General features: G+C 44.6%; 1 protein-coding gene across 2 annotated transcripts in view; it reads left to right on the forward strand.

The window, feature by feature from the left end:
- The window catches only part of lrrc4ba (leucine rich repeat containing 4Ba), a 46354-nt gene extending 39312 nt beyond the window's left edge, over positions 1-7042 (forward strand). For both annotated transcript variants that reach the window (XM_086290024.1, XM_086290023.1), the window contains exon 3: positions 4128-7042. In XM_086290024.1, coding sequence (XP_086146150.1) covers positions 4128-6074 — 1947 coding nt within the window. In that variant the 3' untranslated portion in view covers positions 6075-7042. The remainder of the gene's footprint in view (positions 1-4127) is intronic.
- The last annotated feature ends 11691 nt before the right edge of the window (positions 7043-18733 follow it).

Raw genomic sequence — 18733 nt, forward strand, 5'->3', positions numbered from 1 at the left:
ATTGGACCGAGCAGCCTGATATTCTCTATTCCTCGGAGAAAACATCTTATTAAACTTTATGTGACGTTAACGGAGCAGAAATGGGACATCACGCCACTTGATTTGGTACGTGAGGCTTTAAGAGATGCTGTTAACATGAAAGGGGAGAAAAAAATAAGGAAATAAGAAGAGTATTTGTTGCGTTTTGTTTTTAGCCTACAAAATTTGGATTCGGCTTGTTGTATCCTGCAGCCCCACTTGAAATGATTAAAAATCTAAAAATGTTTTAACACCTGAAGGCATCCTAGATTCTCTGGCTTATTTTTTCCTTCACTGAGTACCCTCAGAGTAAAGCCTTGACAGCTCCCACCCCCTCTTAACATCCTCACCCCTCCCTTTTCGCCCCCTCCCTCCTTTTGCCTATCAACTCCCCTCTTCCTCTCCCCCCGCTCCTGCTCTACATACAGAAGAAGCAATGGCCTGACTCCAGGAGCCTCTGTGTGCCTCACTGAGGGCTTTGGCTGCACATATCTCAAACAGTCAGAGATTTAAGGGGCTTTTAGTCGCGCTCACTAAACTGTGTGTCTTTGACTTCACGCCAAATGAGCTCCAGTTGGACCACACCAATGCTACTGTGCTCTGTCCAGGGCCCGTGGCACCCATAGAGTTCAGATTCATGTCTTCCTGCAGACAAAATCATCTCTTTTTGTTTGTCACACCAAATTTAGTAAAAATGTATTAATTTAATTTCATAGTTCCTTTGTGGTTTGTCGTGACACTTTATGCGAATACTGTAGTCCAACACTGATAATCAGCTTATTAGCAAGGGATTATAATGTGTCAGTAGCAAGCCCCCTGAGTCTCACGGTAACAACGGTGTGAAAAGCACTTTTGTGTCTGCAGCAAGCGCTGAAATATGGTCAGGGTTAAGACAGGGTTGGGTTTACAGTAAATTTACCACAGTGCTTTCAGATTTAATGAAAAGTCAAGAGTTTAACTGCTTTTTGTCATGTGATATATTGTCGAATGAAGCATGAAACTACTAATTAAAAGTGACCATTTTTTTTTTTGCCATTTTTCATCAGTACAAGTTGAGCTGTGCTGTAGTCATAATGTGGGCTACTGATCAAATTCCTAAAACTTTATTTTGGTCACTGGGTGTATTTGACCCCAACTTAAATGGCAAAAACAGTCCTTTTAGAAGCAAGTCTTGCAATTCCATAGCCGTCCAATTGGCAATTATTTTCTAAATGAATGGGAAACAGAGCAATTGTGAAACTACATGTGCAGAATCCATCCATCCACCGTTCCATCAATCCATCTTTTCTACAGCTCAACCAGGTCCGGGTCCTGCGGGCAGCAGTCTAAGCTCCTGGATGCTTCCTAGTTGAGAGTTTGGGGGCATTTCCTAGTGGGAGAAGATCCTGGGGGAAACCCATGGCAAGCTGGGGAGATTATGTCTCTCAGCTGGTTTTGGAACGCCTCAGTATCTTCCTTAAATTGTTGGTGAATAGGGAGAGAAATTTCTTGGCTAATATAGAGTCACTAGTTAAATCAGATCTTTTGAAGCTTAAAAAGTCTGATATTTTTGCCCAGGATAAAGCTTTAAAAGCTTATACTGCCTCCATGCAATGTGACGTACCTCCAACTATCTCCATGGGAGTCCCTGCCTCCTTTTACTGACAATAGTCTGACATGGGAGGGTCGTCAGGTAATGCAGCTCATCTGGGCATTTCAGGCTTTAAAAGCTGGTTCGCTGGGCATGAAGTACATTTGATGTTTGTTGCTTTAGTTTCAATAAACTACCTCTTGTGCAGATTCACTCATTGTCACATACTTTGGGTGAGTCTACTGAATTATGGCTTCACAATGACGCCTTTACAAAGACAGCAGGTGCAGCCTCACAGCTTGCCCTATCATGAACCTCTAGTATGTGAACACATTTGGCTCATATGTTCGTTGGTGTTGGCTGTTGATTGAGTTTTTGAGGACGTGGGTGGGATATCCACCATCTTTTCAGTCCAGAATTGTCCTAAAGATTTGTATTCTCAGTGGGTGTTAGCCAAAGTTGTTGACTTAAGCTTTATTGTATCCCTGCTATTTACAACCTCTGATTGTAAATCAGAGCACTCAGTGTAACTCCATTACTCAAATGCATATTGTTTTAAGAGAAAGTCTAACGTGGAGGCCAGGGAAACCCTTAATTTGATCATGTTTATCTCCATAGTCAGAGGGAGTCATTCTCAAATGCAGACAGCAGCAGGAATCACTGAGGGTCAGCAGTTATCAGTATTAGGAGAAAAATACATTTTTATTTAAATGTATGGCTTCTTTACTTAAACATACATTTAGCCCGTAAGTCATTCATTAGCAATGTTTTTTCTTTTTGTTTTGCTTTGCTTTGTGTGTTTGTTTTCGCACTGATTTGTAACATTACAAAAACTAGACCATCTCCAAATTCCAAAGATTATTTGCTAAGAACAGATTAACATAATTTAATTACATGTTGGAAACAGATTAACACATAAGAATAACAGAATGCAGAATTAAAGAAGACATTTGTCTTTCAGGGAAGAAAATATTCTTTGGCCACTCAGCCGTCGCAATAGGATTTTCTCCTTTTTTGGAACATCCAGCAAAGGGGCCGATTACGCTTTTTATTGTTGTCTGGAAAATATATACTGTCACATACTGTTGGTGGATCCTCATGTTATACGGAGAAAAATTTCAAGTAATGAGGTCAAAATAAGTACTAAGTAATAAGTAATTCCCGTGACCCCAAAGATCAGGATTCAAGCTGCTCTCAATGTTCAGGCTCAGGCAGTTTTTTTCTACTCTAGGCTCTGCATGATGTCACTGAGAGTGGATATCACTGATGGATACATACTTACCATCAACCACTCACTTTCCTCTTGTGAAATCAAACACATTGTTCCAGTTTTGCCATCCATCCATCCATCCTTTTCAGCTTATCCAATTCAGGATCGTGGGGTGACCAGAGACTATTCAAGCTACAATGGGGGACAGATCACCAATCTGTCACGGGAATTTATCTGTCTATTTAATCTGAAAAATTCTGCATCTCTCCCTCTGACTTGTCAGTGCCATTGCTCCCCTGCATTGCTGCAGGCTCTTTTAACCCCTCCACCTTCTCTGATTCTACCTGTAGGCTCAGGGGGAGAGGTTTATTCACTGCTCACCTGATTCTCTGTGTATCATATTTGCAGGAACAAGCCTAGACATCCAACTTTAAATGTATTAATGCAACTATATAAACCAGTCACTTCCGATGTGTAATACAGCCATCTCGGACTCATCCCTCTGACCATGGGAACAGAGGTCCAGCCCACCTGTTTTTGAGAACAAGCAAATCGGAAGAGATTTAGCTTAAAGGGAGAGCGCTAAAATGAACTTTTAACTTTTAACTATCAGTGCATTCTGACAAAATCCAAGGATAAAAATGTGCAGGTGGGAATGAGCATAACAGTCTGCAAGTAATCTTAGACCTTAAAATAACCACAAGAGAAGAAACCAGAGCTGCTATCACACTTAGTTGCTGCGTGCTTGTGTTTTGTTTTGGTTTTGTTTTTTTCTATTTTGTCTCACTGTGTCCTTTCTGCCATTGTCATGTGTAATATAATGAGACATTTTTTGGTTAAATGGCTGTTTGGTATTGTTTGACAATCATTTAAAATCTTCTCTGTATAAGTTAAAATATTTTAAAAGATTAATTTAATAGTTGTAAAATGAAAACACTGACACATTACAGTAATCTTGATTAATGTGCATTGTCCCTAAAAGGAAAAAAACAAACAATAAACAATAAACAATGTCAGTATTAGTGCTGCATGTCTGCTAAAGGTTTTATATCATTTGGTATTCTTTAATAAATAAAAAAGCAAATTAAACATTTAGGGAAGCTGTTATTGATCTTCATTCTCATTGAGAACTAATGCATGACAGCCAAATTAACATTTTATAAGTGTATTTGGTTTGTTATTATGAAAGGTGTAATCGAGTTTGTTTTAAATAGCTGCTGTAAAACACAGCTTCCTTTTTTTCATTTTGTTCAGATACCTTTCTTTCAGTAAGCTCCATTAATAATCCTACATGTTTTGCAGTAACTTTATCATTACTTGTCCTTCCAGGTTATCAAGTCGGACACATTCAAGCACTTGAGGCACCTTGAAATCCTCCAGCTGTCCAAGAATCAGATACGTCAGATTGAAGTTGGAGCATTCAATGGCCTGCCCAACCTCAACACGCTGGAGCTTTTTGACAACCGCCTCACGCTGGTGCCATCACATGCCTTTGAGTACCTCAGCAAGCTGCGGGAGCTGTGGCTGCGCAACAACCCCATCGAGACTCTGCCAGGCTATGCCTTCCACCGTGTGCCCTCGCTACGTCGCCTGGACCTGGGTGAGCTCAAGAAGTTGGATTTCATCTCAGACGCAGCTTTTGTTGGCCTCATCAATCTGCGGTACCTAAACTTGGGCATGTGTGGGCTGAAAGACATTCCCAAACTAACAGCTCTTGTGCGCTTGGAAGAGCTGGAGCTGTCAGGAAATAGGCTGGAGATCATCCGTCCCGGCTCCTTCCAAGGCTTGGTCTCTCTTCGCAAGCTGTGGCTAATGCACTCACAGGTTTCCGTCATTGAGCGCAATGCCTTTGATGACCTGAAAAACCTGGAAGAGCTCAACTTATCCCATAATTCCCTCCACTCCTTGCCCCACGATCTCTTCACACCCCTTCACCAGCTAGAGAGGGTACACCTTAACCACAACCCCTGGGTGTGCAACTGCGATGTGCTTTGGCTTAGTTGGTGGTTAAAAGAGACGGTGCCGAGCAACACCACCTGCTGCGCTCGTTGCCATGCTCCACCATTCTTAAAAGGCAAATACATTGGAGAGCTTGACCAAAGCCACTTCACCTGCTATGCGCCCGTCATTGTGGAGCCACCTACAGACCTCAATGTCACCGAGGGTATGGCTGCCGAGCTGAAGTGTCGAACGAGCACATCCACAACATCCGTCAACTGGATCACCCCTAATGGCACTCTCATGACCCACGGCTCCTACCGCGTGCGGATATCGGTCCTGCACGATGGCACGCTCAACTTCACCAATGTAACCCTGCGAGACACGGGCCAGTACACCTGCATGGTGACTAACGCTGCTGGAAATACCACTGCAACCGCTGTCCTCAACGTTACTGCTGCTGATGTTAGTGTCAATTACACCTATTTTACAACAGTTACTGTGGAAACTGTGGATACTGTTGGAGGTAATGATTATGCGTTGGTTGCCATCAATGAGACCTTCATCCGTGTTCCACCTGGCCCCACTCCCTCTGATTTGTGGCCAGACGGTGTTGCTACCACAGACTCCTCTCTGCCTATCAGCTGGTCCTCCTCCTCTCCCCGCGCCACTCGACCCACCTTCACTGAGCCCATCACAGACGCTACCTTAATGGATGATGTGATGAAGACCACCAAGATCATCATTGGCTGCTTCGTAGCCATAACCTTCATGGCAGCCGTGATGCTGGTGGTGTTCTACAAGCTTAGGAAGCAGCACCAGCTGCACAAACATCACGGCCCTGCACGTGCCATCGAGATCATCAATGTGGAGGATGAGCTCGGCGCTGGGGCCAGTGGTCGGGGCAGCGGCATCTCAGGCGGAGCCACCGTGACACAGAGCGGAAGCAGTGGAATTGGAGGTACCCAGAGCCTCAGGCTGCACCACCCAGAGATAGTCAACTTGCCCAACCTGGCTCGATCGGAGCACCTCAACCACTACTACAAAACTCATCACTTCAACAACAACATGATGGGCCTGGGCCTGGGCACAGGATCTGTGGGCCTCAACAACAATAACAACCCCTCACCATGCTCTCAGTCACAGAACATATCCTGTTCCCAGATTCCAACCTCCACTGGTGGGGGAACACCGACAGGTGGCACTCTGCCCTCCCCAGTGCCCCTTCCTCAACTGGGTCTCCACAATTCTCTGAAAGGCCTGATGGGGAAAGGCCAGAACGAGCCACTACTTTTTAAGAGTGGCTCCAAGGAAAATGTGCAAGAGACTCAAATCTGAGTGAAAGTGAGGGTAGAAGTATGAGGTAAGAGGAAAGGGATGCTGGATAGTGACAGTGATATAGAAAGTACGCGAATATTTGAACTGACTGTAGCCTATACCGTCCTCGTGGACGGGTTTCAGAAAAAAAAGATGAAATTTCTCGTAGTTGCTGCTTTGTATTGTCAATCTTGGCAGGTAGAAGCAGATAGGAAGACTGAAGGAGACAGTACTGCATCTGATCAGTCCCACAAATAGCATCTGAACATAATTTTACACTAAGTCAGACACCAACACATGGAACGATCACCACAAAAATCACAATCATGTGCGCAACCCGCTATAGTCTTTGCCAAAGTCCAAGATCAAGCCAACTCTTTTCACCCAGTGGACAGCTATGAACAACAGCCTGTATGTTTTTTACAGATAGCTTCGTATATTTCCAGACACACTCAGTGTATATATTTAGAGGGAGACATAATATTGGCTACTGAACATGTTTTCAGATTAGTGTTTGGCAGAGACTCCGAATAACAAACAATGATTTGGGTGAGCAGTGCTGTCCCAGGTTTCCAGGAAGCACTAAAATACAGAGCAGAGCAGCGATACTGTTCAGAACACAGACTAGTACTTTGCAGGGAGAGAAAACAACAGCAATTGTTTTTTCCGAGTGGTTTCACTTCTCTCTCACTTTCTCACTTTTTTCCCTTTCACACTTTACTGGCTACTGTCTTCTTTGAGGGAAGAAAGCAACAGAGTGGGCTATCATGGGAGGAGAGAAACCCCGTGGCATGAAGGACAAAGAGCGATGTATTAAAAAAAAGGACTAAAGTACATATTATATATACCGTAAATATATTTTCATTCAAAGAAGTAAATTATAAAGAATCTTTATCAAGCTTCTGACTAAAAACTACGACGTCTGAAGAATATATTAAAAAGAAAAACACACACAGTTGTTTTAGTGCCCCCCACCCCACTGCCCTCCCCCCCCCCCCCTCCCCCTTACTACTTCCCTCAACTTGGAACAAAATGGCCACTGACTGTGCCGCATAAGGACACGTGGGAGAGTGGGGGAAAAAAAAACAACGAAAAAAAGCAAAACAGACAAAATGTTTGAGTGAATTTATTTTGGTCTTGACTTTTTTGTAGCCACAGAGCGTGTTTTCCCCTCTCCTGTCGCATTCACATAAACAGGGTCACCGGAGAAGGGACGTGTTTATGCTCTACTGCGAAAATACGAAATACGACAACGGCTCTCCATCGTTTGGTACAGCTACAGCCTAGCGGGAGTGTTAATAATAATAATCGGAACGGTAATAATGATAACAAGGTTTAGCTTTATTTGTCATAATGAACGTTTAATGATTAGCACATGAAATGACACAAAATGTTGCACATGCTGATTTAGCATGCTCTACAGACGTCTCCAGATTTGATTTCAGCCGATCATTTGAGATTTATCCAAGGGATTATGTTATCATTATTAGCATTCATGCGACTATTATTATTACTACTTGTGCCTACAAATAACTGAAAAGTACTTTTTTTCATTTGTATATGACGCTGAAGTTGTTTATGACTGATCCTGTTGGACTTCGGCTAATGAACAGCAGCGGGACGGCGTGCCACTACTCCACATGCATCAGCAGGAAATAACTTGGCCCCCTCTAAATGGCTTCCTCAGTCCAGTTCTCACCAACTCCTCCAACTGTCTCAAGCAGTCAGGAACCCTCATGTTTGTCACACGTTAAAGACAGGACACGAACCTTTGACGAAGACTGCATCTTTGCAGAGGATTATCTCGCAACTGTATCTCAGTGTTATCGTGTGTGCGTGGATTTCATGGCAGCAGGGAACTACTAAATGGACGACAGGCATTGCCAAGCATTTCTAAAGGTAAGCGATGCTCGTTCAGTGAAGAGGAAGGAAGTGACGTGCAGTACAGGAAACAGAGATGGGGGGAACTTTTTTTCTAAAGAAAAAGTACAATTAAATGAAAAAAAATATAGAACCTTATAGATCTCTTTTAAAAAAAAAAGGAAACAAAACTATTATGATAAGTGTTTTTCATTTTGGGTTTTTATCTAGTTTGATTTTTTTTGTTTTATTTTTAAATCAAGTGTTATCTTTATTGTAATATTGTTATTGTTATTATAATTAGCTAATTACACTGGTTATAATTATGAGAGATGTTCTGTTAGCAGAGGTCACTTTTAAAATTAAAAAAAAAAACTGGCACATAAAATGGCAGTGGAAGTCTGTGAAATTTGGTGGCTATATATTTTTTTTCTCCTTTATGTTACAATCAACTTTATTTGTAGTATCACTGTTTGTGTCCCTTTGGCTCTTCTTGAGATGAGACATAGCGAATGTGAAATGGTCAGCACTGGGTCCTTTTATTTTCTGCACAGGGGGACAGGAAAGGCCCTGCTCCGGTTTACAAGCTCAATCACACTCGCTCTGTACTTTTCGTGAATGTCATCACCATCACAGTGCTCAGAGTGCGATTGCGCTATGTCAACACCTCGTTGCCATGACTACACCCTCAGACTAATGCGCCAAACGCCGTCAGCATCGGCTCCTCGTAAGGCAGCCGGTCGCCCTCCCCCTCTCCTGTCCGTCTCGTTCCTTTTGAGGTGCCATATCTCGACGAGCCGGCCAGTGTTCCTTCAGTGGTAGCAAATCAACCTGAGCATTGTGCCCATGTCCTCACATAAAACTCCCTCCACCCTCCAACCCTCAGCATCTTGCCATCAGGTTTCCCTGGCAACTGTTGCTGCTGCGACAGCCCTTATCACAGCGTCTTGATTTGGGTTTCGAATGCTAAACAGACGAGAGCAGAGGGTATAGAACTCCTCTTCTTTTTTTCCATGCCAAGTAATTCACCCCGGTAATGTTCCTCGTTAATGTGTTTGATTTGTTTACACCAGCAACTATACTTCTCACGCCGCTGACTTTCTCTTAGTGAATCATACGATTTACATGCCACTCTCCCCTATGTGTTTAATTTGCATAGGCCACCACACATTTATGCACCCAGCACTTGTGATTAACACTCATACCCTGCATCTCTCATTAACATATTCCTTCCCAAGCACAAGGGATCCATATTCTGCTCACAAGTTATTTACATATTCATCTGCCTCTGTGTGTGCAAATAACAGTGAAATTATCATGTGGGCATGCTGGTGGGTAAGAGTGTGGTGTGTGTGTGCGCGCGCCAGGTTTGTGGCTGAAAGCAAGGACTGTTACAAAATCTATTTCCCCCCTAATTCTTCAAATACTGCGTGCCCTGCCTATCGCCTGTGGTAGCTCGCCACTTTGGAAAGCGCTGCGTAGCCCCTATAGCTCCTGTGAAGTGGCACAAACCAGAGGCCATGTTATTGAGGCTCGGTGTTAGAGAGAGAGCAGCGGTTGAGCTGGAGACACACAGTCACAGTGCTGCAGTGTCTGAGTCACAGAGCACTGAACACACTCCCAACAATCTAATGGAAATGCTGTGTTTACTGTGCAGGAAGGGACCCGCTCATTCACCCATTCGGGGAATAGGTGAAAATCACCAGAATATGTGCGCGTGTGAGTCCAAGCTTGAGTGCGTTTAGTGCATGTGCAGCTCTGGATTATAAAATGCCCGTTGTACTGTTGTGTAAGGCAAGGAAATCAGGACATTTGAAGCGGTACGCTGTTTATGGCAAGAGATGTTACACCATTGTTGATGCAGCGCTGCTCGGTGTGTGCGCTCCTGCACAGGTGCGTGCGTGCTCAGGTGGGCTTTTGCTAGCTCGGTTGTGTAAAGAGGGGAAGAGGGTGGAGGGGCGGTCAGACCTCCATTTTAAATCCCCAGTTTAAACCAGATCTGTCTGTCTCCCTCTGCTTCAGGCAACTTTTGTGATCCTCTCACTGACACTTAAAGTAAAAATACATTTTTTTATTTATTTTTTGCGTAAGCAGCCCCCCCCCCCTTCTCTGTCTCTCTTTCTCTGCATACTAAGAGTGATGAAGCGTCCTCTCGATCGAGGCGACCTCCTCTTTCACCAAATCCTCATCGTCTTTTTAGCTCCCTGTCAAGTTCGGGGTCAAGGGTCAAGATGAGCAGCAATTTATGTTTACCTCACACTTTTAGCCAGCTAATGAAGGTTAGCGTTTTGGATTGTGCCATTTATTTTTATTGTTTCGCCCTGGCTCAGGGAAACGCCTGTTGGCGAAGCTTAAGTGATTTTTAATGTGCATTTTCAGTGGCTGTTTTGTGGTTAATCACCTTGACGGTGATGTGACTAGTCATAACAGTAATGCTGCACATGAAGTGATTTTTGGGCAGCTCGCTTGCGGTGGGTGAGGTTTGCGTAGTTGCAGATGGGAGGACACTGGTTCAATCTGCCGCTTGTTGCGACCAGCACTGTTTGAAAACAGGGCCTGTCCCCGAGGGCAGCCCCGCACACATGTTAACCTCAGCACTACAAGCCCCGTGTGAGCACCACGCTGCCTCATTTCTTTTTATCACCCCCCCCCCCCCCCCCCCCCTTTAAAAATAGCAGAGAAGTGACAGCCGAACTCAATGCATTATTGATACACAGGGTGTCAATGATGCATGTGCAGTCACCAGTGCTAATTTTCTCCACATTGCAGAGGCCAGAAGCATCAAACGGGTTGTAATTTATATGCATCGTTATAGCTATTATTTTTCACACGGTCATCAAGACGGTCCACGGGAGCCAAATGTTGCAGCTTGTCTCCTCACATGATGAGTGCTGCGATTCTAATAAGTGCAGCAGTGTTTTGTGTGCCACTGTGTCACCGAGCCAGCCCCCCCACACCGTTCCACTCCACCATCCCAACAGCAGCAGCCCTGTCTCGCTATGCTGGCTTTATCGCCGTCACACTGGTCTAAGGCCGATTTGATGGCACCAGTTTTCAGATGCCCGGGTCACTGTGTTCAGTCACATTATGAGAGAACTGAGGAACTTTTTTTGTCACTGCGATGCTCTTTTTCCTGCCAGAGCTTGAGATGAGATGTGCAAAGACATTTTTTCTGTGTCATCACTGTGAAAACCCTGCTCTGCAGCCACTTTTCAAACCTGACCGTGCACTTGGGTACTTATACATTTAAGAACCACGTGCACACACACACACACACACACACACACCAGGGCACGCGTGCCCTCTTGACACTGACTGAAGGAGTGATTTATTGATTGAGGTGCAGCTTTCTTAAACAATTTGCAGCTGAGTGCAGCGAAGGTTAATGCAAACCTCTGAACTGCTGCCATCATGCTTCAGTCCACACGTGTGTGTTTTACATCCTGTGAAGGTGTCCGTAATTTGAGAGCGACTGGGACATTAGCGCATGGCTTATTTCCTTGTTGCCTTGGAAACAATGGCGCCGGGCGCAAGATGTCCATTTTGGCCGTCTTGTGAGCTTTGAGCTGTGTGGAGTCAGAGAGGGCTGTCAGAGTGTGTGGGCCGTGACGTGAGAGTGATGAGTGGTGTTTCATCCCGGATGACTATCTCCTCTGTGTCACTCAGCTGTGGGTCAGAGGGCCGCTGAGCTGCAGCTCAGAGGAAAACTGAGAAAAATCCACAGAGTTGCTGTGAATAGCAAAATGGGACACGCTCACAGCCCATGTAATTGTAAAGTACCGATTAATGGGAATCATAAAGCTGGAGCACTGCTTAACACAGAGCTTCTCATGAATGCTTCATAAAGGAGAATATCAGTGTTGTCGTGTGAAAACCTTCCAACTGCAGTTTTGAACATCAGTGGAGTGATTATATTTTAGTATTTGTTCTTAGACGCTACAGGCCGTTTTGGAAGTGAAACCTTTTCAGAACTCCACAAAAGAGGCCCGTTCTTTCTTAGATCCTGAAAAGCTGACATTTGGGGCTGTGGAAGGTTTTCATCTGACAGCGACCATATTGCACTTTCAAATGCAGATTTGTGTTTTGAGAACAATCTGGGATGTTGTGGCTCGTGTTGGGATTTGGAAACTTCTGGAGAGACTTCATGCCCTCGAGCGCTGTGGAAAACTCCCCTCCTGTTTTGTGATGAGCGCCGACTCGGGGACTTGTGTTGTGGCCTGAACAAGCTCGTAACTATTAAAGGATGTGCTGACCTAGCAGCTGTGCTCCTCTCAGCGGACATGCTTACAGTTAAGTTTCCAAACGCATATTCCCTGCTATCCACAGCAGTCTAGCTTCCAGATTTACTGTTTCTGGGAGCCTTGGCTCGGCATCATATTCGCACTCTGGTGTGTGTGTGTGTGATGTTTGTTTGAAGCTGGGCAGGGGCCACGGAGTACATTTCAATGCTTTGAAGTGTAAATTCAGGTCTGGTTGGAGCACCTTATGGGGGGCAGGGAGGAGATAGCGACAGCCATATGTATGTAGGCTGGTGGTTTGATAATGGAGTTGTCTAACCGCTTATCTGTCTACTGAGGCAACAGAGCCCCCAGAGGACATGAGGTCAAACCCTCACTGGATGTCAACTCAGTGTCAAGTCAGACGGTGTCTGGTCTCGGAGAGGTGAAACTAGAGTAGAAATCAGCACTGACCCAGTTAAGGCTTCCCCGGCTGAGCTTTGAATCAGACCTGGTTCATCCTCTCAAGTTTAGAAAAAGATGAAGCGGTTGTAAACAGTCATCAATATGAAATAAACTTTTACTGGAGATATTGATTTTTCTTTACCCTTTTTTGTCTCCACCCCCTCATGTCAGCCAGTGAGGCATGCTGCTTCTCTCATTGGTGCTGATTTATTTATCCGGTCTGGCCCTTAGTACCCTCATTTCATGTCTGCTCTCATTTCTGCTCGCAGTCTATGTGACACCAACCTTTCAAGTTATATTTTTAACCCTGATGCTCGAGAACGGCTACGAGCGACGTTCGACGGGCACCGCAGTGGCCTCGATTGTGCTCAAGCTGCGGCGTTTTCTGTGCATCCCGTCATGCCAGTGCCACATTCGCTAGAGCCTGCTTACCACGCAACAGCTTCTGTCGCCTCTGGCTTCCCCACCCTCTGAGCCCAAAGGAAACAGAGTGACGAGGGAGGACAGAGTAGACAGAAATAGAGAAAGCGAAAGGAGAGATAGACTGCAAAGGGACGAGGATGACAGGAGGAATGAAAGCTGACAATGAGAGACATCCTGTCACTCCATATCTGTACAGTTTTTTTACTCTACATGTGCGAGTGTGTTTGCATGTGTGTGCACCAGTGTAAGGCTCCAGCTCAGTGTGCGCTTGTGTAATAGCCGCATGAGTGGCATAAGTATGCATATTTATGCATACGTCCGAGTGGGCTGCGTGCGTGCTTGTGTGCACTCGAGTGCGCACGGTATCCGTGTTTGTGTAATTGTGTGCGGCAGAGATAAAGACATGAAGGAGGAAGGGCCGCTGTGGTGCTTATATGTCACCCAGCGCCAGAGGGGAAATGACTCCTTTCTGTCCCCGACCCAAGGGAGGCAGAGGAGGAGCATGGCTGACTTCTCCTGCTTCTCTGCCTTTTCTCACCCTCTCCTTAAGAAATGTAGCTAAAGCCTCAGTCACAGCCTCTCCCCCCTCTCTCTCCCTCTGAGTCACACACACACACACACACACTCGTATGCTTGCTTGCTCACAGGAGTACGTCTTACATTATCCCCCTTTCTTCCCCTCATGCTTCTCATCCCCTTAACCCTTCTGTTCTCCTCCTCCGCTCTTCTCTATCTACCTCATATTTGGTGTTTCACCCCACCCACCTTCTCCTACTGCCATTTTCCACCCCCCCTGCAGCTAGATGTTGTGATTCTGCATTAACCCCTTAATCCTCCCATACATAAACAAGTACACGTGCAGTCGTGCTCCAGGTTAGCCCCCTGCACCACTCCGATCCTCTCTCAGGAAAATGGAAAACAAACCCACAACAAACCAAGGCTTCTGATATTTCCTTCCCTCTGTTCAATTAAACATGGCCTCCATCTGCTTCTTTGTTTCTCTTCAGCTTTTCTTCTGCAATATTGACTATGGTTGTTCTTGTGATTGTTTTTAAGACTGTGTTTTAACCTGTTATAACCACAGATGTGCATATTAACACTGAAGGAACATGTCACAGGGGTGTGTGCGCGTGCGTGTGTGTGTGTGAGAGAGAGATGGTGCGTGTGGAGAACGGTGGATTTGTTCTGCTTCAAGGTTCCGTGCCAAATCTTTTTCAGAACATTCGATCTCTGTTCATGTGCCATACTGAGAAATTTATGAAATAAAAATAACGTTTTTTCACAAATTGCAATGTGAGATCGTGTTGCTTATTTATGACTGTAGGTCTATTAATGAAAATCAGTGAGACAGGAAAAAAAAAGTGGAAGACCATGTGTGCCACATCATTAGAGTAACAAATGTTGTTTCCGCAGGTTATTTTGCCTCGCATATGTGTGAATGAATTCATGTGAATTCTTAATGTGTGTGTTCTTCCATGTCGCTGTTATTTTCCTTCAGTCAGCATCATTTTTTTCCCCTCAGCGTGCTGCAGCAGTGTGTTTCCAAGAGATTGTGTCACTGTGTTAAACCTGATTTGACACTGAGGCTGTGGACCGGCTGGCTGCAGGGTGTGTATTGTGACCCGAGCTGCTGACCTACGCCTGCGCCCTACGTCTGCTTGTATGCCTGTGTGTCTTTGTGTTCACGTGGGTGCATGTCTGCGTGTGTTGTTCTGTGGGATGTTGTTTAGCCTGCGGTGAACACTTAGCTCGTGCTGGCTGGGGGATTGCCAAGAGGTCAGCTTCTGAATAGTACTGACTCAGGGTTACAATTATTGGCTTACAATATTTGTGTGCGTTTATATGTGCGTTTGCGTGTATGGGTGCAGATTATGGGTGTAGGGGTGTGTTAGGTTTAATCCGCTTTACTGTGATACTGATTCTCCTGTCATGTTTGTGAAATAAAGTCTATCATAAACAATTTTAATATCATAATTCTTGTGGCTATCTGCCTGACAGTGGACAAGAAAAGCACCAAGGTCTGGTGCTATCCATCCATCCACAGTGGTGCAATGATGAAGCACCGCAAGAAGGTCCAAACTGGGGACTCAAAACTCCAAAGTACTCTGAGTTTGCATATGTCCCTCCTGCGTGGGTTCTCTCTAGATACTCCAGCTGCGTTCCAAGAATAATAATAATAATAATGGATTGCATTTATATAGCGCTTTTTGGGACCCCTCAAAGCGCTTTACAATACCACTATTCATTCACTCTCATATTCACACACTGGTGATGGCAGCTACAATTGTAGCCACAGCTGCCCTGGGGCAGACTGACAGAGGCGAGCCTGCCATATCGCGCCAACGGCCCCTCTGGCCATCACCAGTAGGCGGTAGGTGAAGTGTCTTGCCCAAGGACACAATGACCGAGACTGTCCGAGCCAGGGCTCGAACCGGCAACCTTCCGATTACAAGACGAACACCCTTGAGCCACGATCGCCCCACGACACTGATGTTAGTTTAAATAGTGATTTTAAACTGGGTGAAGATGTGATTGTATGTGACAGACGGGCATACTGCCTCTTGTCCTATGACTAAAACAGCTTTGCAGCCCTGGACCAGATAATCATTTGAGAAAAACTATGGATGAAAGTTCTGAAAAGATATTTTTCACTAAATATTGCCGCAAATCTGTCGAGATCTGAGCACAATTAATCCGAGAAAACAGATAACATGCATATATGTCTCTTTCCTCAAAAAGAATGTTCAGTGTTCTAGCTGGGGCATTGAACAGTTCTCTAAATGTCCAGGTTTAAAACGTGTTCAATAATGTAATCAGGAATGAAACATAATCAATGATTCTCTGCTGGAGATGGCTAATAGATCAAAGACTTGATGGGTCTTGGGTCTTGCAAGTTGCAGTGCTAAAATCGTGCTTGCACAGCAACATGTATATTTAAAAAAACATGATAATTTTGAGCCAAGGTAGCAGATCTGTTAAGGTGCTTTCGGACAGGATCTAGCACCTGCCTGCGCTCTGATCTGACACTCATTATTTTCAGTGGTTTGCAGCAAGCAACGTGCAGGCAAAGTGCACAGTTGTGGTTAGCGTTCGCCAAATTTAAACTAAAATTTGCACGTGCATTGAAGACTGCCTGCATAGCATAGCTGCAAAAATGAAATGTTATGCTGGCACTTTTTGTTTAAGACATTTTACCTTAAACTACGATGTGCACTACGATGTGCACTTCATGGTGTTGCCAAGGGATAAAAAAACATATTCCTATCCATCACTGGGACCATAGAACCTTATAAAAAAACTTCGCAACAAGCCATCAAATCGTTTTTGGAATCAAAGTGGTGCACTGACCAGCAAAATCAAAAGACCAACATTCCTTAGAGTCAGTAAAGTAAATCCGTTAACACAGCTTTGAAGGGAAAACCTTTAAATATTGTATCATTCGAACATGCAAGACAGCATCCAGTGTGAAAACTTGACTTGGTGTTTCCCTTGTGGAAAAATCAAGTCTAATAAATTGGCCTAAAATGCCTCATTTATTTTTTAGAAGCATTCAAGACCCAATGTATCATTCTTACTTTGTTTGCCTTTATATCTGCAGTGCACAACTTTTGTCTCCCCCTTCTGGCACTGTTGACGTGGGCTTATGACGTACATGAAAATAAAGAGAAATATAACTTTACCTCAAAGCAACAGTGCAGAAATACTAAAAATATTCAGCACTGTGTGAATTTGTTCGCCAAGGTGTTTTATATGTAGGTACTGCAATCTGGCTTTACTTGTTTCAGATTACTCCAATTGTTCAAATCTAATACATGAACTTTTCCATTTTCTTTCAAGCAGCTTTGACATGTAAACCAGGACGTATTTATTCTTTTTTCAAAGCTGTAATCTAGCATGTAATCTTAGCTTTTCCTTTCCCCCCCTCCAAAATTCTGTAAATTCTGTAATCAGATTATTGTAATCCAGTTACACATTATGTATTACTCCTCCAGCCTTTGTGTGGGTGTGTGCATGAAGGGGGGGAATGCAAACAAGCACTGTCCTCTTTTGCATGAAGTCTGTGCACAATCAGTGTTAAATAAAACAGGTTTGAATTGCATGAACATCATGTAACTTGTATTACCATATGAAAAAAAAAAGTGACACGTCCTCTGCATGGGTGGATTAGTTTAAGTGCATGGTGGAAGGATATCAGTAAGGCGAATGCTAGCTCTTTCCAGTGGAGTCATGTGGTGGAACTTCAAAATGCTGATACAACGCCACCTCCTTTTGCATACATGCTATCAAGAGTGCAGTCCACGACCGCACTGAATAGATTATGCAAAACCACCTAACAATTCTCATTTTCACCTCACCGACACGAGTATCTACATGACTCAAGGGTAGAGCAGCAGTATGTATAAGATTAGAACAGACTGCATGAAATCCAGGGCAATTTATATGTGACAAAACACTGAGGCAAAAGCATGCAACTCAATCACAAGAGTCTATTTCTCTCTCAGCTTTACTTATGTTAAAATAGTTGTGATTGAAGGCAGTGGGGAACAAAGTGATGGGGGGATTGGAATAGTGATTTGAGAAAGAGGCGGAGAAAAAAAGGAAAAGGGAGGACCAAATGAGTTTTTGGGGTTTTGTTTTTTTTTGGGGGGGGGGGGGGGGGGGGTTGTCTCTCCTTCCCTTTTTAAAGGCCAATTCTTGCAGTTGGCTGGAATCTAAGTGATTTCTCCCTCCTGCCTCTTCCCTTCTGGGGCCCGTCGGATGTCACTCTGCTCCTCACTGCCATTTGTCTCTCTTTCTGCTCTGGTGCTTATGCTACGTTGGCGTCATCTGCATGGTTACTCTGGGAGGTGAGCTTCGTCTGGAGGTCAAGGCTGGAGTTAGTTCTGGATGTGAAGGTCACAGCCAGAAAGAGGTGTCTCTGTCTTCTTTAATTCATTCTGGTGTGATGAACGGTCCGTGTCACCCTTCCACTGCCCCACACTCGCTCTTCCTTCACATCACCACTGTCCCGCTCTGCAGTGATACAGTTGTAAAGTGTAACCTTGGAGACAGGGGCTAATCATCCATCCCATGGCTGCCCGTTTAATCCTTCTCCCTCCACCTCCCTCTGTAACTCTACTCCCCATCTTTCCCTCCCATGTCCTCTCCACCTTTCCCCTCCTCTTCACTGCAACAGGCTTTTTTGCCATTTCACTGGGTTTACAGTATTTTCTCAATTATCTACTTACCTCTTTACTTCACTGCCATCCCTCCTCACCCCCTGCCACCATCATCCTCCCCTCTCTTTGTTTGTCCTGTGGAAGGACATTTGTTTTCCTGTGGGGGTAGAGGGGAATCGACATCGAGAGATGAGTTATTGATTAGAAAGCAGGTTTCGAGAGAGCGGGAGAGAGATGGAGGGAGAGAGAATGAAGACAGGATGACACGTGCAACCTATGACACATCCTGCATACTGTATCGAGGCGCCGCATCTCGGTGTGACATATGTGCAGTGTGCTATGTACCCGCTGTAACATGCAGACATGATTAATGGTGACACAAACTGTGTTTGTTGTGTAAAAATTAATGTTTATCAGATTATCAGACACGTGGGTGCCCGTGGGTGGATTCAGCAACCTGGCAGGCATTCGAATAGAGATTTTACGTCACTGGAAGTGGTAATTCACTGTTAATCTCAATCCCATTATTGACATTCACTGGGACCTCAAAATTAGC

This window comes from Aulonocara sp. 'chitande type north' Nkhata Bay, linkage group LG4 (assembly GCF_057382095.1).
Source record: "Aulonocara sp. 'chitande type north' Nkhata Bay isolate Kocher_YH1m ecotype deep benthic linkage group LG4, A_spYH_male_GT1.1, whole genome shotgun sequence".
Taxonomy (NCBI): Eukaryota; Metazoa; Chordata; class Actinopteri; order Cichliformes; family Cichlidae; genus Aulonocara; species Aulonocara sp. 'chitande type north' Nkhata Bay.